The 16,846-nt window shown below is 44.9% G+C and overlaps 1 protein-coding gene and 1 non-coding gene across 5 annotated transcripts in view; both read right to left on the bottom strand.

Moving 5' to 3' along the window:
- LOC133283326 (AP-1 complex subunit gamma-1-like) overlaps positions 1-16,846 on the bottom strand; it is a 101,713-nt gene that overhangs the window by 14,734 nt on the left and 70,133 nt on the right. For 3 of the 4 annotated variants that reach the window (XM_061480013.1, XM_061480016.1, XM_061480017.1), the window contains 6 exons: positions 14,091-14,231; positions 12,432-12,486; positions 11,479-11,601; positions 11,062-11,151; positions 10,428-10,555; positions 9,683-9,787 (listed from right to left, as the gene is read on the bottom strand). In XM_061480013.1, the coding sequence (XP_061335997.1) occupies positions 9,683-9,787; positions 10,428-10,555; positions 11,062-11,151; positions 11,479-11,601; positions 12,432-12,486; positions 14,091-14,231 (642 nt within the window). The remainder of the gene's footprint in view (positions 1-9,682; positions 9,788-10,427; positions 10,556-11,061; positions 11,152-11,478; positions 11,602-12,431; positions 12,487-14,090; positions 14,232-16,846) is intronic. The other variant, XM_061480015.1, reaches the window with a different exon arrangement.
- On the bottom strand, positions 16,347-16,429 carry LOC133283333 (small nucleolar RNA SNORD71). Its single transcript, XR_009747786.1, has one exon. It is a non-coding gene; the product is annotated as a small nucleolar RNA SNORD71 (small nucleolar RNA).

The following is a 16,846-nucleotide window of genomic DNA, read 5'->3' as shown; positions in this document are numbered from 1 at the left end:
AGTAGTAGTTTTGTATAGTACCTTAATTATTGGACTGTTGCTCTCAACCAGTGAGATTTACATTCTTTTGATTCTATTCTCCATCCCTCTGGTAGCAGGGGGAGATGAGGGAAAAAGGGGGGGAGTGATTGAGTGGCTGTGTGATGCTGAGTTACCAGCTGGGCTTAAACCACAACAGTCCTTTGCGATAGACAACACGGGGCACTAAGGGTTGAGATAACGACAGATCTGACCAGAGTGTGTCTAATCATATTTGTGATAAGCATTCACTGTTTCGGATTAATAGCCACTCATCACAGTGTTGATTTATTAGCTCTCGGAGCTGTGGTACTTGGTATCAGGGTTTCAGCATGTCACACCTTGCTTACAGCCAATATTTGCTGGTTTAGTGTTTATCTGCTTTGGGGCCCAGGCTAAAGTTCTCTTTTCGCTGTACTCCAGGGCAGTGACTTGTAACAGAATAGAATCGTTGATCATGAAACTGCTCTGGTATGCATTCTCAGCGTGGTCATCACCTCTATACTTCAGGAAGAATGTAATGGGAACTTTTAGCAATTACACATCTTCCCCCCCCCCCCCTTCCCCGAGGGTCAACCTATGAAGGAGACATTCCCTCACACCCTCCGCTCTCCCACCAGGCTATTTACAGCAGCATTTGAGATTTCTAAAGGGTTTGAATATCATCTTAAAGCCCTTGAAACCTGCCTGCTTCTTTTGCTGGGAATCAGCACGTTGCTGCATATACTACATGTGCATTACCCACGGCCATGCCACCCTGAGAACGCCCAATAGCATCTGATCTGAGAAGCTAAGCAGGGTCAGGATCGGGTCTTCTCTAAAATTAAATAAGGATCTAAGAGGACCACCAAGAGATCTTCCCCGAGGCTGGACAGTCATGAGTGGCAAGCACTTAACCAGTGCTTTGGAACTTAACACTCCTGAACAAAATGTGGAACCCCCAAAAATTAGCAGAACACTTTGTTTAAGCGTGCTGTCGTTCTGGCAATAGCAAAGAGGGACAAGTCACTGCAACATGCTGGGGTTTCCCCTATGCCTACAGAACTGTGTTCTGCAAGGAGCAGGAAAAAGAAGTCTCTGGATCTGATGGCAAAGCAATAGACACAGCAGCTACTCAAACCCTGACAGACACTGACCCCACTCTAACCCCAGTGACAGACACTGCAGCTAAACCAAAGGACCAACCTGTGCCAATATCAGTTGCCCCTATAAGCAAGGGGAAAAGTAAACAAGAGCCATGAAGAGCAACTCGGGTAGTGAAGGGAGATGAAGACCCAATGTGCATACCAGAGGGGGTGACATCTGAACAAGAGGAATTAGTACAGAAATCAGAAGAAGACGTAACTTCTCGATCCCTGTCCTTGATTGAGCTGCAGAATATACGCAAACATTTCAGCCATCTTGCAAATGAGCACATCATCACCTGGATGCTCCAATGCTGGGAAAACAGGGCCAACATTCACAAACTAGAAGGTAGGGAAGCCAAGCAGCTGGGATCACTTGATAGGAAAGATGCACTGATAAAGCGAGTGCAAAACAGAAATGAAGCCTCAACCCCTGAAGGCAGCTCTCAAGAGCTGTGAAGAAAAGGTTTCCATACAAGGACGATGTTCTGTGTCACCCAGGCAAGTAGACCACAAATGAAAAAGGCCTCCAGTCCCTAAAGGAATCAGCCATTCTAGAGATGTTCTACCATAGGCCAGAGACCAGGAATGCATCTGTAGATCCAGAAAAAGTTGGATGTACACAACCCAATAGGTGGAAATTTACACAGAGTGCAACATCAACATGTGCCAACTCATTGTCAAGAATAAGCTAGAGGGAGGCAGCAGCACCAAAATTGGATGAAGCGAGTCATCAGCTCTGAGAGTTTGAAGACAAAGCCATCCCTTCCATCATTTCAACTGTGGAAAAACTGTCCCAGGAGTTCAAACAATAGAGAGATGATCTATCCAGCTCCCCAAATGTACAGACCCACATATCGGCTATTAACAGAAGGTACACTATTGCCTGAAATGGAAGATATAGGAGGTACACACCATGGGCCACCATACGGTTTTACCTGCATGATCACAGAGAAGACATGAGAACAGGGGATGGAAAACCTACCTCGGTTCTGGAAGAATGGGTGTGTGAATGAAAAGGAAAAAAAACGGTCAATGATGCTCCTCCCAAGAAAGGTGCTGCTCCAATCTTTGGTGAGCAGCTTCAAAGACAGAGTGGAAGAGCTGATTTTATTTCAACTCCCATGGACAAGGAATTCTAATTTCTTTCTACAAGATGTAAGTAGAGAACCTAATGATAGCTATTAGAGAAGCCCTGCCTCAAGCCAGGGGGAAGGACAATCAGGTTTACTGGACTGTGTGGATCAGGTGGCCTGGCACATCAGTCCCACAGAAGTATAAGGCTCTTGTAGATACTGGTGCACAGGCTACAGTTCGCTTTTACATGGAGTGGCATCCAGTACACTTGGAACCAAAAGACCCAGGGGTGGAAACACAGCCCTACCATCTGCCATGGACTGATCCAGACTGTACTGGAACAGGGGCAAACTCCAGAACACTTGCAATACATTGATGACATCATTGTGTGGGGCAATACAGCGGAAGATGTTTTTGAGAAAGGTAAGAAAATAATCCAAATCCTGCTGAAAGCCTGTTTTGCATCAAGAAGAGAAAGGTCAAGGGACCTGCACAGGAGATTCAATTTTGGGGAATGACAAGACACACATCACTAGATCCCCATAGATGTGATCAACAAGATAACAGCAATGCCTCCACCAGCCAATAAGAAAAAAACACAAGCTTTCTTAGGTGTTGTGGGGCTCTGGAGAATGCACATCCCAAATTACAGTTTGATTGTAAGCCCTCTCTATCAGGTGACCTGGAAGAAGAATAATTTCACATGGGGCCCTGAGCAACAACAAGCCTTTGAACAAATTAAATGAGAGATAGTTCATGCAGTAGCCCTTGGACCAGTCCGGACAGGGACAGATATGAAAAATCTGCTCTACACTGCAGCCGGGGAGAATGGTCCTACCTGGAGCCTCTGGCAATAAGCTTCAGGGGAGACTCGAGGTCGACCCCTTGGCTTTTGAAGTCAGGGTTACAGAGTACCTGAGGCCAGCTATACTTCCACTGTGTCCTGGGTTCAGCAGTAGCAGTCATGTTTCTCCTTCTTGGTAGCTGGTGCAGTGCAGTGTTTTGACTTTCAGCTTGGGAACAGAGCTGATAGCGATGTTTTGGTTTGGCCAAGGACTTTGTGAGCCTCACGCTCTGCCAGGGAGGAGGGGAAGGCGGGAGGAAGCAGAGACAGGACACCTGACACAAACTGACCAAAGAGGTATTCCATACCACAGCACGTCATGCCCAGGATGTAAGTGGGAGTTAGCCGGAAGGGCTGGGAGACTGCAGGGTTGGAGGAGGTATGGGTCGGTGCTTGGTCGGGCTGAGGGGGGCGAGTTATCGGTCAGCTGGTGCTGAGGTGTTGTATTCTCTTCCCTTGTTATTTCCTTTATCATTATTATCATTGGTGGTAGCAGTAGTGATCTGTGTTATACCTTAGTTACTAAACTGTTCTTATCTCAACCCGTGGGAGTTGCACTCTTTTCGATTTTCCTTTCCGTCCCTCCGGGAGTAGGGGGAGGGAAAGAAGGGGGGGGGGGTGAGTTAACGAGTTACCTGACTGGGTTTAAACCACGACAGTTCTTTTTGGCGCCCAACGTGGGGCACGAAGGGTTGAGATAACAACAGATCTGACCAGATTAATAGTCATTCATCACAATGCTGATTTATTGGCTCTCAGAGTTGTTCTTGTTGATCTCACAGCTTCAGAATGTTGTAACTTACTTAGAGCCGGTATTCGCTGTGTTAGTGTTTATCAAGTGTGGGGCCTGGGCTAAGGTTCTTGTCTCACTGTGCTTTATGGCAATGGCTTGTAATACGGGCGGGCTCCAGCAGCAGGGCGGGACGGACGTGGCCATGGACTTGTACCTGGCCGTCAGGCTGCTCTTCACCGTCCTGGCCCTCACCCTACTCTCCATCTTCGTGAGGCTGCGGGGAGCCGAGGGGGAGCGGCCCCGGGAGCTGGCGGCAGCCGAAGCGGCCCGGGAGAGCGGCCCCGGGGACCAAGCGGCGGCGGGAGCGGGGCCGGAGGCCGCGAGGGGACGGATGCCGGTGGAGGAGGTCGGGGCGGTCGAGGAGAGGAAGGAGGCGGCTGCCGAGCAGCGGGAGAAGGCGGCGGAGGAGCCGAGCCCCGCGGAAGAGCCGAGCCCCACGGAGGAGCCGAGCCCCGCGACGGCCGAGAGCATCCCCCGGAAGCCGCCTGCCGAGCCCCAGGAGGATGCAGGAGACCACGCAGCATTTCCAAGCAAGGCAGAGGAGGAAGAGCTGGACTCAGGAAAAGAGAAGCTGGCGGTGGGAGAGCCGGCAAGCACAGCAGCTACACCAGCCCCAGTGACAAGTACAGCAGCATCGTTTGAGAGTTCTGAAGGTTTTGAATGGCCTTTGGGTATCCTTGGGACCTGCCTGCTGATTGTGATGGGGATCAGCATGTTGGCACACACACAGACTGTGTTTTACCCACAACCATTTTGTCTGATCTCAAAAGTTAAGCAGAGTCAGGTTTGGGTCTTGTCTGGGGTTAGACGACAATGCAGGGGGACCAAGAGATTTTCCCCAAGGCTGGACAGTCATGAGTGGCAGGGTGTGTGGGACAGTATGGGCAAGTATCTAGTCCACTGGGCCCCTCCAGTGCTTTGGAAGCGTCGGAGATGGAAGGCAGCTGTATGGAGTCCCCAGCAGCAAGCTGCAGAAACTGCTAAAGGGGACAGTGAATTATTTTAAGCCTGGTGGGCCCATGGCACTTCAGGCCATCAGGGCAGAGATGCAACACAGAGATGGACTCATGATCGAGGGGTGGACTTAGCAATGGACATTATTGCCCAGGTTATTCATGAGTGTGAACACTGCACACAGTCCTGCTCTGGAAGACTGTTACAAGAGATGGAGCCTGACATCATGGACCAGATGGACACAGCAGCTTTATAGGGACTGGTCCGTGCACTAAGATAAGAGTGCACTGAGATAAGAGTGATGGCATATTGAAAACGTGGGATCTGAGCATGACGTGAATGGTATGGAATAAGGGTTGGATAATGTCCTGGGTTCAGCAGTAGCAGTTATGTTTCTCCTTCTTGGTAGCTGGTGCAGTGCAGTGTTTTGACTTTCAGCTTGGGAACAGAGCTGATAGCGATGTTTTCGTTTGGCCAAGGACTTTGTGAGCCTCATGCTCTGCCAGGGAGGAGGGGAAGGCGGGAGGAAGCAGAGACAGGACACCTGACCCAAACTGACCAAAGAGGTATTCCATACCACAGCACGTCATGCCCAGGATGTAAGTGGGAGTTAGCCGGAAGGGCTGGGAGACTGCAGGGTTGGAGGAGGTATGGGTGGGTGCTTGGTCAGGCTGAGGGGGGCGAGTTATCGGTCAGCTGGTGCTGAGGTGTTGTATTCTCTTCCCTTGTTAATTCCTTTATCATTATTATCATTGGTGGTAGCAGTAGTGATCTGTGTTATACCTTAGTTACTAAACTGTTCTTATCTCAACCCGTGGGAGTTGCATTCTTTTCGATTCTCCTCTCCGTCCCTCCGGGAGTAGGGGGAGGGAAAGAAGGGGGGGGGGGGTGTGAGTTAACGAGTTACCTGACTGGGTTTAAACCACGACACACTGAAAAAGAAATTCTGGCAGGCTATGAAGGGGTTCGAGCTGCTTCAGAAGTGACTGGCACTGAAGGCACAGCTCCGCCTGGCACCCCCGCTGCACACACTGGGCTGGATATTCAAAGGCAGGATCTCCTCTACATGCCATGCAACCGATGCTACATGGAATAAGTGGGCTGCACTAATTACACAAGGAGCTAGAACAGGAAATCCCAATTGTCCAGGAATCCTAGAAGTCATCATGGACAGGCCAGAGGGCAGATTTTGGAATGTTCAAAATAGGAATGATGAAGGAGAGTGTAAACTGAGTCAGTTTTCAGAGGTGAAAGCCTTCTTGCTGGAAGAGAAAAACAGCTAGTACTTTACACTGACTCATGGATGGTGGCAAATGCCCTGTGGGGGTGGTTGAAGCAATGGCAGCAGAGCAACTGGCAACACAGAGGTAAACCCACCTTGCTGCTGCACTGTGGCAAGATACCGCTGCCCAGGTACAGAACCTGGTGTGGTGGTAATGTACACCAAGTAGATGCTCCTGTACCCAAGAGTCAGGCCACTGAGGAACACCAGAACAACCAACAAGTGGATAAAGCTGCTAAAAATGAAGTGGCTCACATGGATTTAGATAGGCAACATAAGGGTGAATGGATCAAAAGCAGATTAAAGGAGATGATCCTGCCCCTCTACTCTGCTCTTGTGAGACCCCCCCTTGAGTACTGTGTACAGTTCCAGTGTCCTCAACATAAAAAGGACATGGAACTGTTGGACCAAGTCCAGAAGAGGGCCACAAGGGTGATCAGGGAACTGGAGCAACTCCCATATGAAGACAGGCTGAGAAAGTTTGGGCTGTTCAGCCTGGAGAAGAGAAGGCTGCATGGAGACCTCATAGCAGCCTTCCAGTATCTGAAGGGGGCCTATAAGGATGCTGGGGAGGGACTCTTCATTAGGGACTGTAGTGATAGGACAAGGGATAATGGGTTCAAACTTAAACAGGGGAAGTTTAGATAGGATATAAGGAAGAAGTTCTTGACTGTAAGGGTGGTGAGGCACCGGAATGGGTTGCCCAGAGAAGTTGTGAATGCTCCATCCCTGGCAGTGTTCAAGGCCAGGTTGGACAGAGCCTTGGGTGACATGGTTTAGTGTGAGGTGGCCCTGCCCATGGCAGAGGGGTTAGAACTAGATTATCTTAAGGTCTTTTCCAACCCTAACTATTCTATGATTCTAATAAAGTCATGTGAAAAGCCAGCAGCAACAACAGGAGTCTACCAGAACTCTCCTCAGGTCAGCCACTGGCTGACCCTGACTTCCCTCCAATCATCACCACAACAAAGAACGAACTTTGAGGAAACCAGGCGAGCTCAGCAGTGACCAGATGAGTTCAGCAGTTATGTCAGCAGGCAACAGTCCAACATTACACACCATCTCTCCTGCCCTCAAAGACTGTTACAACTTATGGAGCCTCACATCATGGGCTGAATGAACTAGGCAAACTTCATAGGGATGGTCTATGGATTAAGGAATGATATCTCTCTCTTTGTGTGTGTGTGTATGTATATATGTGTGTGTGTATACATATAAATATATATATAGAGAGAGAGACATAAAGCCATGGTATATCGAAAAAAATGTGGTATATGAACACGACTTGAAGGGTTTTGGCATACGGGGTGGCTACTGTCCTGGGTTCGGCTCTAACAGTTATTTTTCTCCTTCCCAGTAGCTCGGTGCAGTACTGTGTTTTCGATTTCAGTCTGAGAACAATGCTGATAACACACCAATGTTTTAGTTGTTGCTAAGTAATGCTTCATCTGATCAAGGACTTCTCAGTCTTTCATGCTCTGTCAGTGAGGAGGTGCACAAGAAGCCAGGAGGAAGCAGAGACAGGACACCTGACCCAAATCAGCCAAAGGGGTATTCCATACCACAGCACATCATGCCCAGTATAGAAACTGGTGGGAGTTACCCGGAAGGCCCAGACTGCTGCTCAGGTCAGGCTGGGTATTTGCTGGCGGGTAGTGAGCAATTGTTTTGTGCATCACTCATGTTGATTTCTTTTTCCTTTTCCCATTTTAGTTTTACATTCTCTCCCCTTTTTCCCCCCTTTTTCTTCTTATTATCGGTGGTGGCAGTAGTAGTTTTGCATTGTATCTTAGTTACCGGACTGTTCTTATCTCAAACTGTGGGATTTACATTCTTTCGATTCTCCTCCTCATCCCTCCGGGATCAGGGTAGAGGGAATAAGCGGGAAAGTGAGTGAGGGGCTGCGTGGTTCTGAGTTACCTGCTGGGCTTAAACCACTACACCTCCTGAAATGATACAGAGACTGAATATGAGGCATGGGATCCAGAATCCTGACATCAAACCAAAAAACAAGGAAAATCTGTATCGAGACAACTAGTCTGTAATACAAGAAAGGCCATATACCCTTGCAGATCAAGCTGTAGAGCACTGCATGCAATAGGCTTAAGCCACACTGTCTACAGATCTTTTGGGCTGAAAAAAGTGTTCCAGTACCAATAAACCTAACAGTGGGCCACATTTTTGACCACGGACAAAGTCTTATTAAGCAGAAATTATTAAACATTGACCCTTACACTATAATGAACACCAGAATATATTGGAGGAAAATACAGGTGCTTACTTGTAAATTAAATGAAGTTACATGTTTTTCTTAACTGCACCACCTCCCAAAATAATTAATAGCATACACTGCCATGTAATCAAAAGCCAGCTGATCACCAGACACTGCTGTCTGCAATGGTCAACTCAGATCAAAATCTTCTATGCTAGATTTTTCTCAACCTTCTCATAAGGTTTTACATGAAGCCCTAAGCAGCTCACATGCCCATGCTCATTAACATGATGTATCCAAGAACAAATCTGAGTTGCTGCATGGATCCCATGGGAGGAGAGAAAAGTGGAAATCACAAGGATGTTGTGCTCTACACACAGTGAATAGGATGGTACCTACTGAAAAAAGGGATTGTGAAGTCTTTGAAACAAGGCTTGGAGGCCCCTACAAACACAGGCAATATTTAGTCAAATGGCATCCATTTTATCTCTGTCCTCTCATCTAAACTCTAAAATGAATGCTCCTCCATCCAATGGAATTTCATGGAAAGTTTTCAAGAGTAGATGAAGTCAATCCCCACAAGATCTCCTCCAATCTTATGATCCACACTGAACAGATGAATCTGTGGTGCTCCTATGTATCAACAATTAACTACCACACATGGCAGATTAATGATTATTCTGCAAAGAATTACGGCTTTAGTTACTGCAATAAAACAGGGTTTTAACTTTCTCATAAAGAAACAATCACTTGAGCAAAGCAGTGATGAAGGGGGACCTCTCAATGATAAGGTGTAAGGAGATTAATATGCTCACAAATTGTAAAACACATATGCTGAGTGGTGCAGTGAAATAGCATGCCTTTGCATGCAAAATCTGAGATTTTAAGCAGATACTACAAGAAGATACAGTAAATTTAAGAGATATTCTGAAAAATGGAAACAATAACAATTGGTAGAATTGCCTCACATTCAGAGCACTTTAGAAGGACAGGTCAATAGACCTCGGCATGTTTATTCCAGACATTTTAAAACGAGACTGAACCCAACGACTGTGGCAATTCTAGAATAATAAAAGCTACCTGCAGACATTTACTCAGTTAGCAAATTTAAGATTCAACACTTAGGAGTAAACACTAGTCAAGTTCAAGCTCAAAGCAGGGCAACATTTTTGGCAGAGAAAGTCTCTGAGCACAGAATAATCTCCCAGGATATGCTGAATTCTTAAAGCATTCACTAACTCATCTACAGAGGGAGGGATTATAGTTCCTCTATAAACCTACTAAAATCACCAGACAAAGCTCTCAAAGCACAAAGTGCAGTACACACAGGAGATCAGAGTAGATTATAATGATCCTGTTCAAACTCATCAGCACTTACCTCATGTGATCATATTTCTTGAAAAGTGCATTATATTCCACTGCCCTCTGCTGTAGCTCCACATCGATGCTGCTGCTGTAAATGGAAACTATCTTCTTAACGCGACTGTGTGGGGACAAGGGGGAAACAAAAGAACACACCACACCATGGAATTAGCAGCAATAAGCAAGGGATTAACCTGTCATCCAGAAGACACTGTATGTCCTCTGCTTAACAGGTGTTCTGTCTAACTCATTTAAAACAGTATTCTCTGCTGTTTTCCTGGACTATCTTTGCAACCCCATTTTTGAACTGTCCCTTTGTAACAGCATCAGTAGGTGATTAATATACCACCACAAGGTATAGCATAAGAAAGCTCAACTACCCACACCAAGAAGCCATCAGTAAGAAATAAGGCTATTTCCCTCTCCATCACCCACAAAAAGAACTGGAAAGGACAGTCCACTGAAAGTAATGACTTCTCTTCCCCAAAAGGAGTTTTCAAGCAACAGCAACAAGGATTAAGTCCCTACACAGTGGGGACACTGATATGTACTGTTTTCTCTGTGGATATCCACAGAGAAAACAGTACATATCAGCAGAAGTCTTCCACCCTGCAAGCAAAGGAGGACTGTAAAAGCCAACAAATAAGATGACTTTTCTAAACCATGGAAGCAGAGCATGTCTAAGGAATACTTCCACTGAAAACAACCAATGCCAACATGTTTGCAACAAAGCCCTGTGCAGTACATCAATTAGAACTCACTTGACATTGCAGGTAAACCTTGTGGAAAGCTTCATGATGGCAGTGAGAATATAGCCTCGTGTAACAGATGCAGACATATTAGACATCAGGATGCTTTCTAAAATATCAAGAACTTCATCCTCTGTTACCTGAAAAGGTACATAAAGGTTAGGCTGAGGCAGAGAGAAGCCTTGCAGCAAGCCTTGCAGGACCTACTGTAAAAACCTGTCTCTTGCTTAATGGCCGTGTTGTACCTCCTCTGCAACTTGATGAGCCTGTGACATTATGTTCAGAGCATACAAGACACATGCATCTATGTGGAGATCTTAAGAGATTAGTTTTAAAATACAGTTCCTGTTCTACACATGGAACAGCAGATTTATCATCAAAATACACAGCTAAGACCCTAGCAGCTCCCCTGCAAGCTAGGCTAGCACTGAAAGCACACTGCTCTGTCAGTTATAGCTGCACTTGACACAGTGAGTGTTTAGGCAGCCCATGCCTGTAGCATGGGAAGGAGACAACTCCTCACAGTCCATCACCATCATGGACACCAGTGCTAAGTAACTACTGCAAGCATTCCCCTCGCATAGGCAGCAGCAAGCAGCTCCAGCCTCAGCCAGGTGCACAGCTGCTGTTCTTTCTCAAGATATACCTGTATTGGTGGTTCCTCTTCACACTGGCCAGACACCAGAAGATCTCCATACTCTCCTATGCACCAAGAAGCCACTTGCACCAGGGGTTGCTGTTTGAAGAAGAAAAATCAGATACCCAAGATAAATGGATACCTGTATGACAAATTAAGCCATCACCATTTCCCAGAGCAAGCCTAGCCCTCCTTACAGCCAAGGAAGTTCTCAGCAGAACAAACAAGAATATTTGATTTGATCAAGAATTCTATAAGAGAATTAGACAAAATAAAAAGAATATTTATGAACTTATAGAAGACATGTCTCACCTGCAATCTGTCCCTTGGAGCTACACAATGTGATGTTGACATACCTTGAGATGCTTAGTAAACATGCTTATTGCAGTAAACAAGGAAACTGAAGCTGGTCAAGCTTGGTATTACCTGGGAGTAATCACCAAGGATGGCTTTGTAGAGTCTCTGCACAGTGTAGGCATGCATCTCCACACTATTAGTTATTAGCTGAATCAGATTGGGAACAGCATCATCACGAACATAACTTCCTGCCTGCAAGAACAGCTACTGTTAGGTTTCAATATCCAACTTCTCAGTAACACCCAGCATCTCCTGATAACCTTCACAAAGTCACCTGATGTGCATGGAAATAAAAATCAACCTCCTCATCCTCAAGCACTTTATGGTTGATTTTGAGCAGTCTCAGATGGACAGAAGCACAGGACAGTACATTTTCCCAATGAACTCAATTATACCCAGAGATATCCATACTACAGATACCCTGAAATTGTCAGGAGGACAGAGTATGGACATAAGGATCCTGTGCTACAGAAGGAACAAAAAGCAACACAGAAAATTCCTCTGTTAAATAGAAGGCTTTAAGTGAAAGATGCCCTGGGGGCAGAACGCAGCTTATTAACCACTTGGCTCAAAGACAGACTCTATGCCAAATAAGCACAGGATCCAGAATTTTGCCTGCATCTCACTCTTTGGTTAGAGGACAGGAATAATTCCAAGATATTGCTTAACCCCTTTCACTTTGCAAGTTACTTAAGGCTGTATTCAGTCTCCCCTGAAAACACAAAAGCTATCCAAACTTAGAAGCTAATATGATTACTGCATCAGAAAAACTGCTACACACTGTATTCTTGTTTGTTTCTGAAATCATATATTTCTTTAAAAAAAAAAACACTCAGTCATTTATTGAGTGTACATATTTCTGATTGTCTGCCTGGAGTCACTACCATCTAGGTATACTTCCCCTCTGTGTGGTAGCATTTGTTATCTGCCAGCCTTTATAGCCATGTCCAACTTGATGGTGAGTAACTTCCTACAGAAATAAGATTTTGTATATAGTCACAGACAAGAGAGGTAACACTTACCATTGTTAAGACTCTCATAATTGTGTCTATGTGCCAGCGTTTGGAAGGAGCATATCTGACAAGATTAAGAAAACAAGTTAGAGAAATAACTACTAGCCTTCAACACCAGCAAGAAACCCATCATCATCAGAACCTCCCAATTCAGTTATTCCTGGCCCACTGTTTCCTGGGGGGGACGGGACGATGGGACACACCCAAAACAGATACACACCCCCCCACACCCCCAACAAAACACATTTCACATTCTTAGACTTTTTTTTGTATTAATGCTGACATTGGAAAGATGAATAAATACACAAGGCTGTACAATATAGCACAGCCATACCTTGCACATAGAATCATAGAATAGTTAGGGTTGGAAAGGACCTTAAGATCATCTAGTTCTAACCCCGCTGCCATGGGCAGGGCCACCTCACACTAAACCATGTCACCCAAGGCTCTGTCCAACCTGGCCTTGAACACTGCCAGGGATGGAGCATTCACAACTTCTCTGGGCAACCCATTCCGGTGCCTCACCACCCTTACAGTCAAGAACTTCTTCCTTATATCCAATCTAAACTTCCCCTGTTTAAGTTTGAACCCATTACCCCTTGTCCTATCACTACAGTCCCTAATGAAGAGTCCCTCCCCAGCATCCTTATAGGCCCACCTTCTGTAGGAGAAGAGGAGCTTGAACTTGGTCAGAGTATGCTGAGTGACCTTAATTCTTTGGGGAATTATCTTTGAGTCAGACTCTGTAATTTTAGCTCTGTGGGGAACTAACCTCAAGCAAGAAAAGTAGAGCAAAAGAAACAGAACAAAAGGGGATGAAAACGAGAAGTAGAAGAAGGAACTGAGAAATGAGGAGAAGGTCGAAAGGATGGTGTTGAAAAAGCAGACTAATCAATTATAATTTTAGATTATGCGCATGGACAGCAGCAACTAACCAACTGTATTGTAGCTTTAAGCATGTGGATATGATCAAAAACATATATAAACCATGTAATCTAAAGTAAAAAGCTCTTTGACCAGCAATCGGAGTCCATGCCTTAAATCCCTTCATCCTTCAGATACTGGAAGGCTGCTATGAGGTCTCCACACAGTCTTCTCCAGGATGAACAGCCCCAACTTTCTCAGCCTGTCTTCATATGGGAGGTGCTCAAGCCCCTTTATCATCCTTGTGGACCTACTCTGGACTTGCTCCAACAGCTCCATGTCCTTCTTATGTTGAGGACACCAGAACTGCACACAGTACTCTAAGTGGGGTTGCACAAGAGCAGAGTAGAGTACACATACAGTACTTCAAAGTCAGGCTGCTGTGGTTCAGCAGTAATGAGATCATCTTGGTTGTACAGCTAACCAGAGAAGTTGTGTGTGCGGAGAGGGGCAGGGAGGCAGGGCCAGGATGTCAGTGCAACATGTGTTCCAAAGTGCAGTACACAGTAGGCAGCAATCAGTACACTAGACTGATTTAGGAATAAGAGGACTATCCATATGGGACACACTAGTGTGACCTGTTCCTCAGAGTCAGTTAAAACTGACACACCACACAGATCAGCAAACAAGAAGACATGATCAACATCTTCTCTCCTGGGGGATGAGGAAGGGAAGCAGCAACACAAAATGCTCATAATTCTGAGAATATACAAAAAATTAATAGCAAATAAATTGGCCCCATACTTTTCAGATGCAAGAAATATTCCAGATGCACAGTCTGCTTTGAACTCTGGTTCACAGGAATCTAGGAAATACAGTAACTCCTTCATCATTCCACGGACATTATTCCCATTAACAAGAGCAAAACTCAGTTCCATTGCACGCCTAGGGCAAGAGACAAAAAACAGATCAAGTATCTTCCCCTAGTGAAGTAAAAAAAACAACCAACCCCCCCTCCCCCCAACCAAAAACAACAAACCACAAGTCCAGCTACTTCAATGAACTTACATTTTCATTAGGAGAACAGTATTTATTATTCCTGTGAGAACAGCATTCCACATGAAATGTACCAATGGTTTCCTGTTCATGGGCAGACAACAAATACCTAACCCCCAAAATACTAAGGGGGTGTGGGGTTATTTAGAAATACCTATCCAGATGTCCTAAGGGCTAGAAATATCTTCCACCCAGAGTCTATCAGTATTAAGGTCTGACTTCCCAAGTATTAGTACAAATTACTCGCATGGTAGTCATTTCTGACACACAACTGCAGGAAGTAATCCATCCTACAACGCACTTTATCCAGCTTTAGGGATCCAGAAGAGACCTGTTTCAATCTCCATATAGTAGAGATTTGAATTCAGTAGAGACTTAAAATATTAACAGATAGGCTTTGTTGTATTCTGTCAGATAGACTACGTTAGACTTCTACAACCCCCAAATTACCCTGATGCTCTTAGAACCCACCTCCAAGTTGACACCACAACTAGACAGAGTACTGGCTCTTTGCTATTTCTTGTTATATTCATGGAGAAGTCAGAGTCTAGTCCTTAGCCCTTCTACTTAAAGCTTCTGCAGCCAATTCTAGCACAGTTCTCCCATTCTTCTGACTTTTTTGAATTCTTTGAAATATCTTCAAATGTGATTTGACTGTTGTACAATGCTGGCAATTAGTTATGTCAGAATGCATTAAAACAGCCTCACTAAAAAACCCTGACTGTTCTTTAAAATTGAGCATTTGGTGTAATCCAGAACCCAACCCTCCAAGTTGTGCCCTCTTCATACTATCAGGAACTTTATTCTCTGCCTGTCATTGAGATACCCTACCAGAAGGCTATAAAGACCCTCACAGCACATCAAAAAATTCCTCCCCCATTTCAGTTATCTTTTGAAATCATCTGGATAGTTGCTGAACTAATTTGTACAGTGATTTCATACTGCTTGTTTTCAACAAGTTACAGCCAAAATTATGCCAAAAGGCCTAAAGTCTGTTTTGTAATACATACTTTCTCAAGGTAGCTCAGACTTCAGTGTGTGCTTGACTCCAGCAGTTCTCATTAAAATCATAATGTTGAGATGTGCAAGTTTTGATGTCATCCTTTCACATATTTACTGGAAGGAACCCCATGATCCCAATGGTTCCCAATGGATCCCAATTGGGTTTCCCAATGTTTGTGAAACATCAACAACTCAGACCAGGCACATTACCCAATCCAATGGTATTGGGCTCAAGCTATTTGTTATCAAGAATCTGAAAGCAGCACTGCTTCTCAACATCTCCCTAGTTATTACTGTAATCATAGAATGATCAGGGTTGGAAAGGACCTTAAAGCTCATCTAGTTCCATTCCCCCCTCCCACAGGCAGGGACACCTTCCACTAGAAGAGGTTGCTCCAAGTCAATGTGTTATTTTGCTTTTTACCCAACTAATACCCAGGGACCTAGAAAACATGGAGGTGTTCAGAATTAAGGTGGAAATACATAACTAATTACCTTTTACCATCTAGATCTGTGCCTGGTTGAAGACCTATACCATTACTGGAATTGCTTTCATCCCTCCAATTAGTTCCCAACTCTTTACACCTAACCCTAACAGGCTACACGTTTTCCATGTTTAAGTTTAACTTTTCAATTGCATTAGAACAGATATCTCAATACTGCAGATGCACAGAGCTACTCTGCAATCTTAATACCAGACATTTATCTCAATACATATAGCTTACCTTCAGTCATATTACATGGCTCATTCCTGTCACGAAGTTCCTAATAATGTAGTTTGATCATATTAAACAGACAGACAAGAAGACTTGAACTAAATAGCAAAGACATTCTGGTTTATACCACATGGACCAAAGATGCACTGCAACAGTTAAATGATGGGAACAGACCATGCTTCAGGTAACCCAAACCAGGTACTGTCTCTTCCCCTCAAGTCCAAGTGCTTGAAACCTGGTAGCTGGGGACCCTGACATCCAGTCGATATACTGCTTCAATTAAGATAGTGCATTGTCAGCAGCATGAGCATCAGCATAGTAACATCATGCTCTGCCGATGGATGAAAGGCTTCATCCTCCAACAGCACTCAGACATGGAGCTCTGTCTTTCGTAGCTTACCTATGCTTTCCTAAGCAGGCACCAACAAAATGCTTTCGTTGCCTTCTACCCAAAACCTAGATGGAGTTCTGCTATTTCACAGCCTTGACTCAGTGCTGGCTCAGGCACTGAACAGCAACAGCAGCCTGACTTGCTCAGCATGTAAGATACAAGTTTATGTTTATGTTTTGATTGCAACTATAAAAACAGATTACACGATACCCACTACACAGCAGTTAAAACCAAGTTTCAGAAGTGAGAGAGATCCAATTTCTTTCCTATTCTGTACATATTAGACTGAGCAGTGCTGTTATAAATCTAGATGTGAATCAAAGATGGGCATATATTTGAAAAATGCCTATCAGAACAAGTATGTGGCATATCTAATCAGTTTCACAAGGGGGGGG

Source organism: Pezoporus flaviventris, unplaced genomic scaffold (assembly GCF_033815535.1).
Source record: "Pezoporus flaviventris isolate CSIRO_AGI_PZ_B2104156 unplaced genomic scaffold, CSIRO_AGI_Pfla_v1 ptg000164l, whole genome shotgun sequence".
Lineage (NCBI taxonomy): Eukaryota > Metazoa > Chordata > Aves > Psittaciformes > Psittacidae > Pezoporus > Pezoporus flaviventris.
This window is presented reverse-complemented; position numbering and strand designations above follow the sequence as displayed.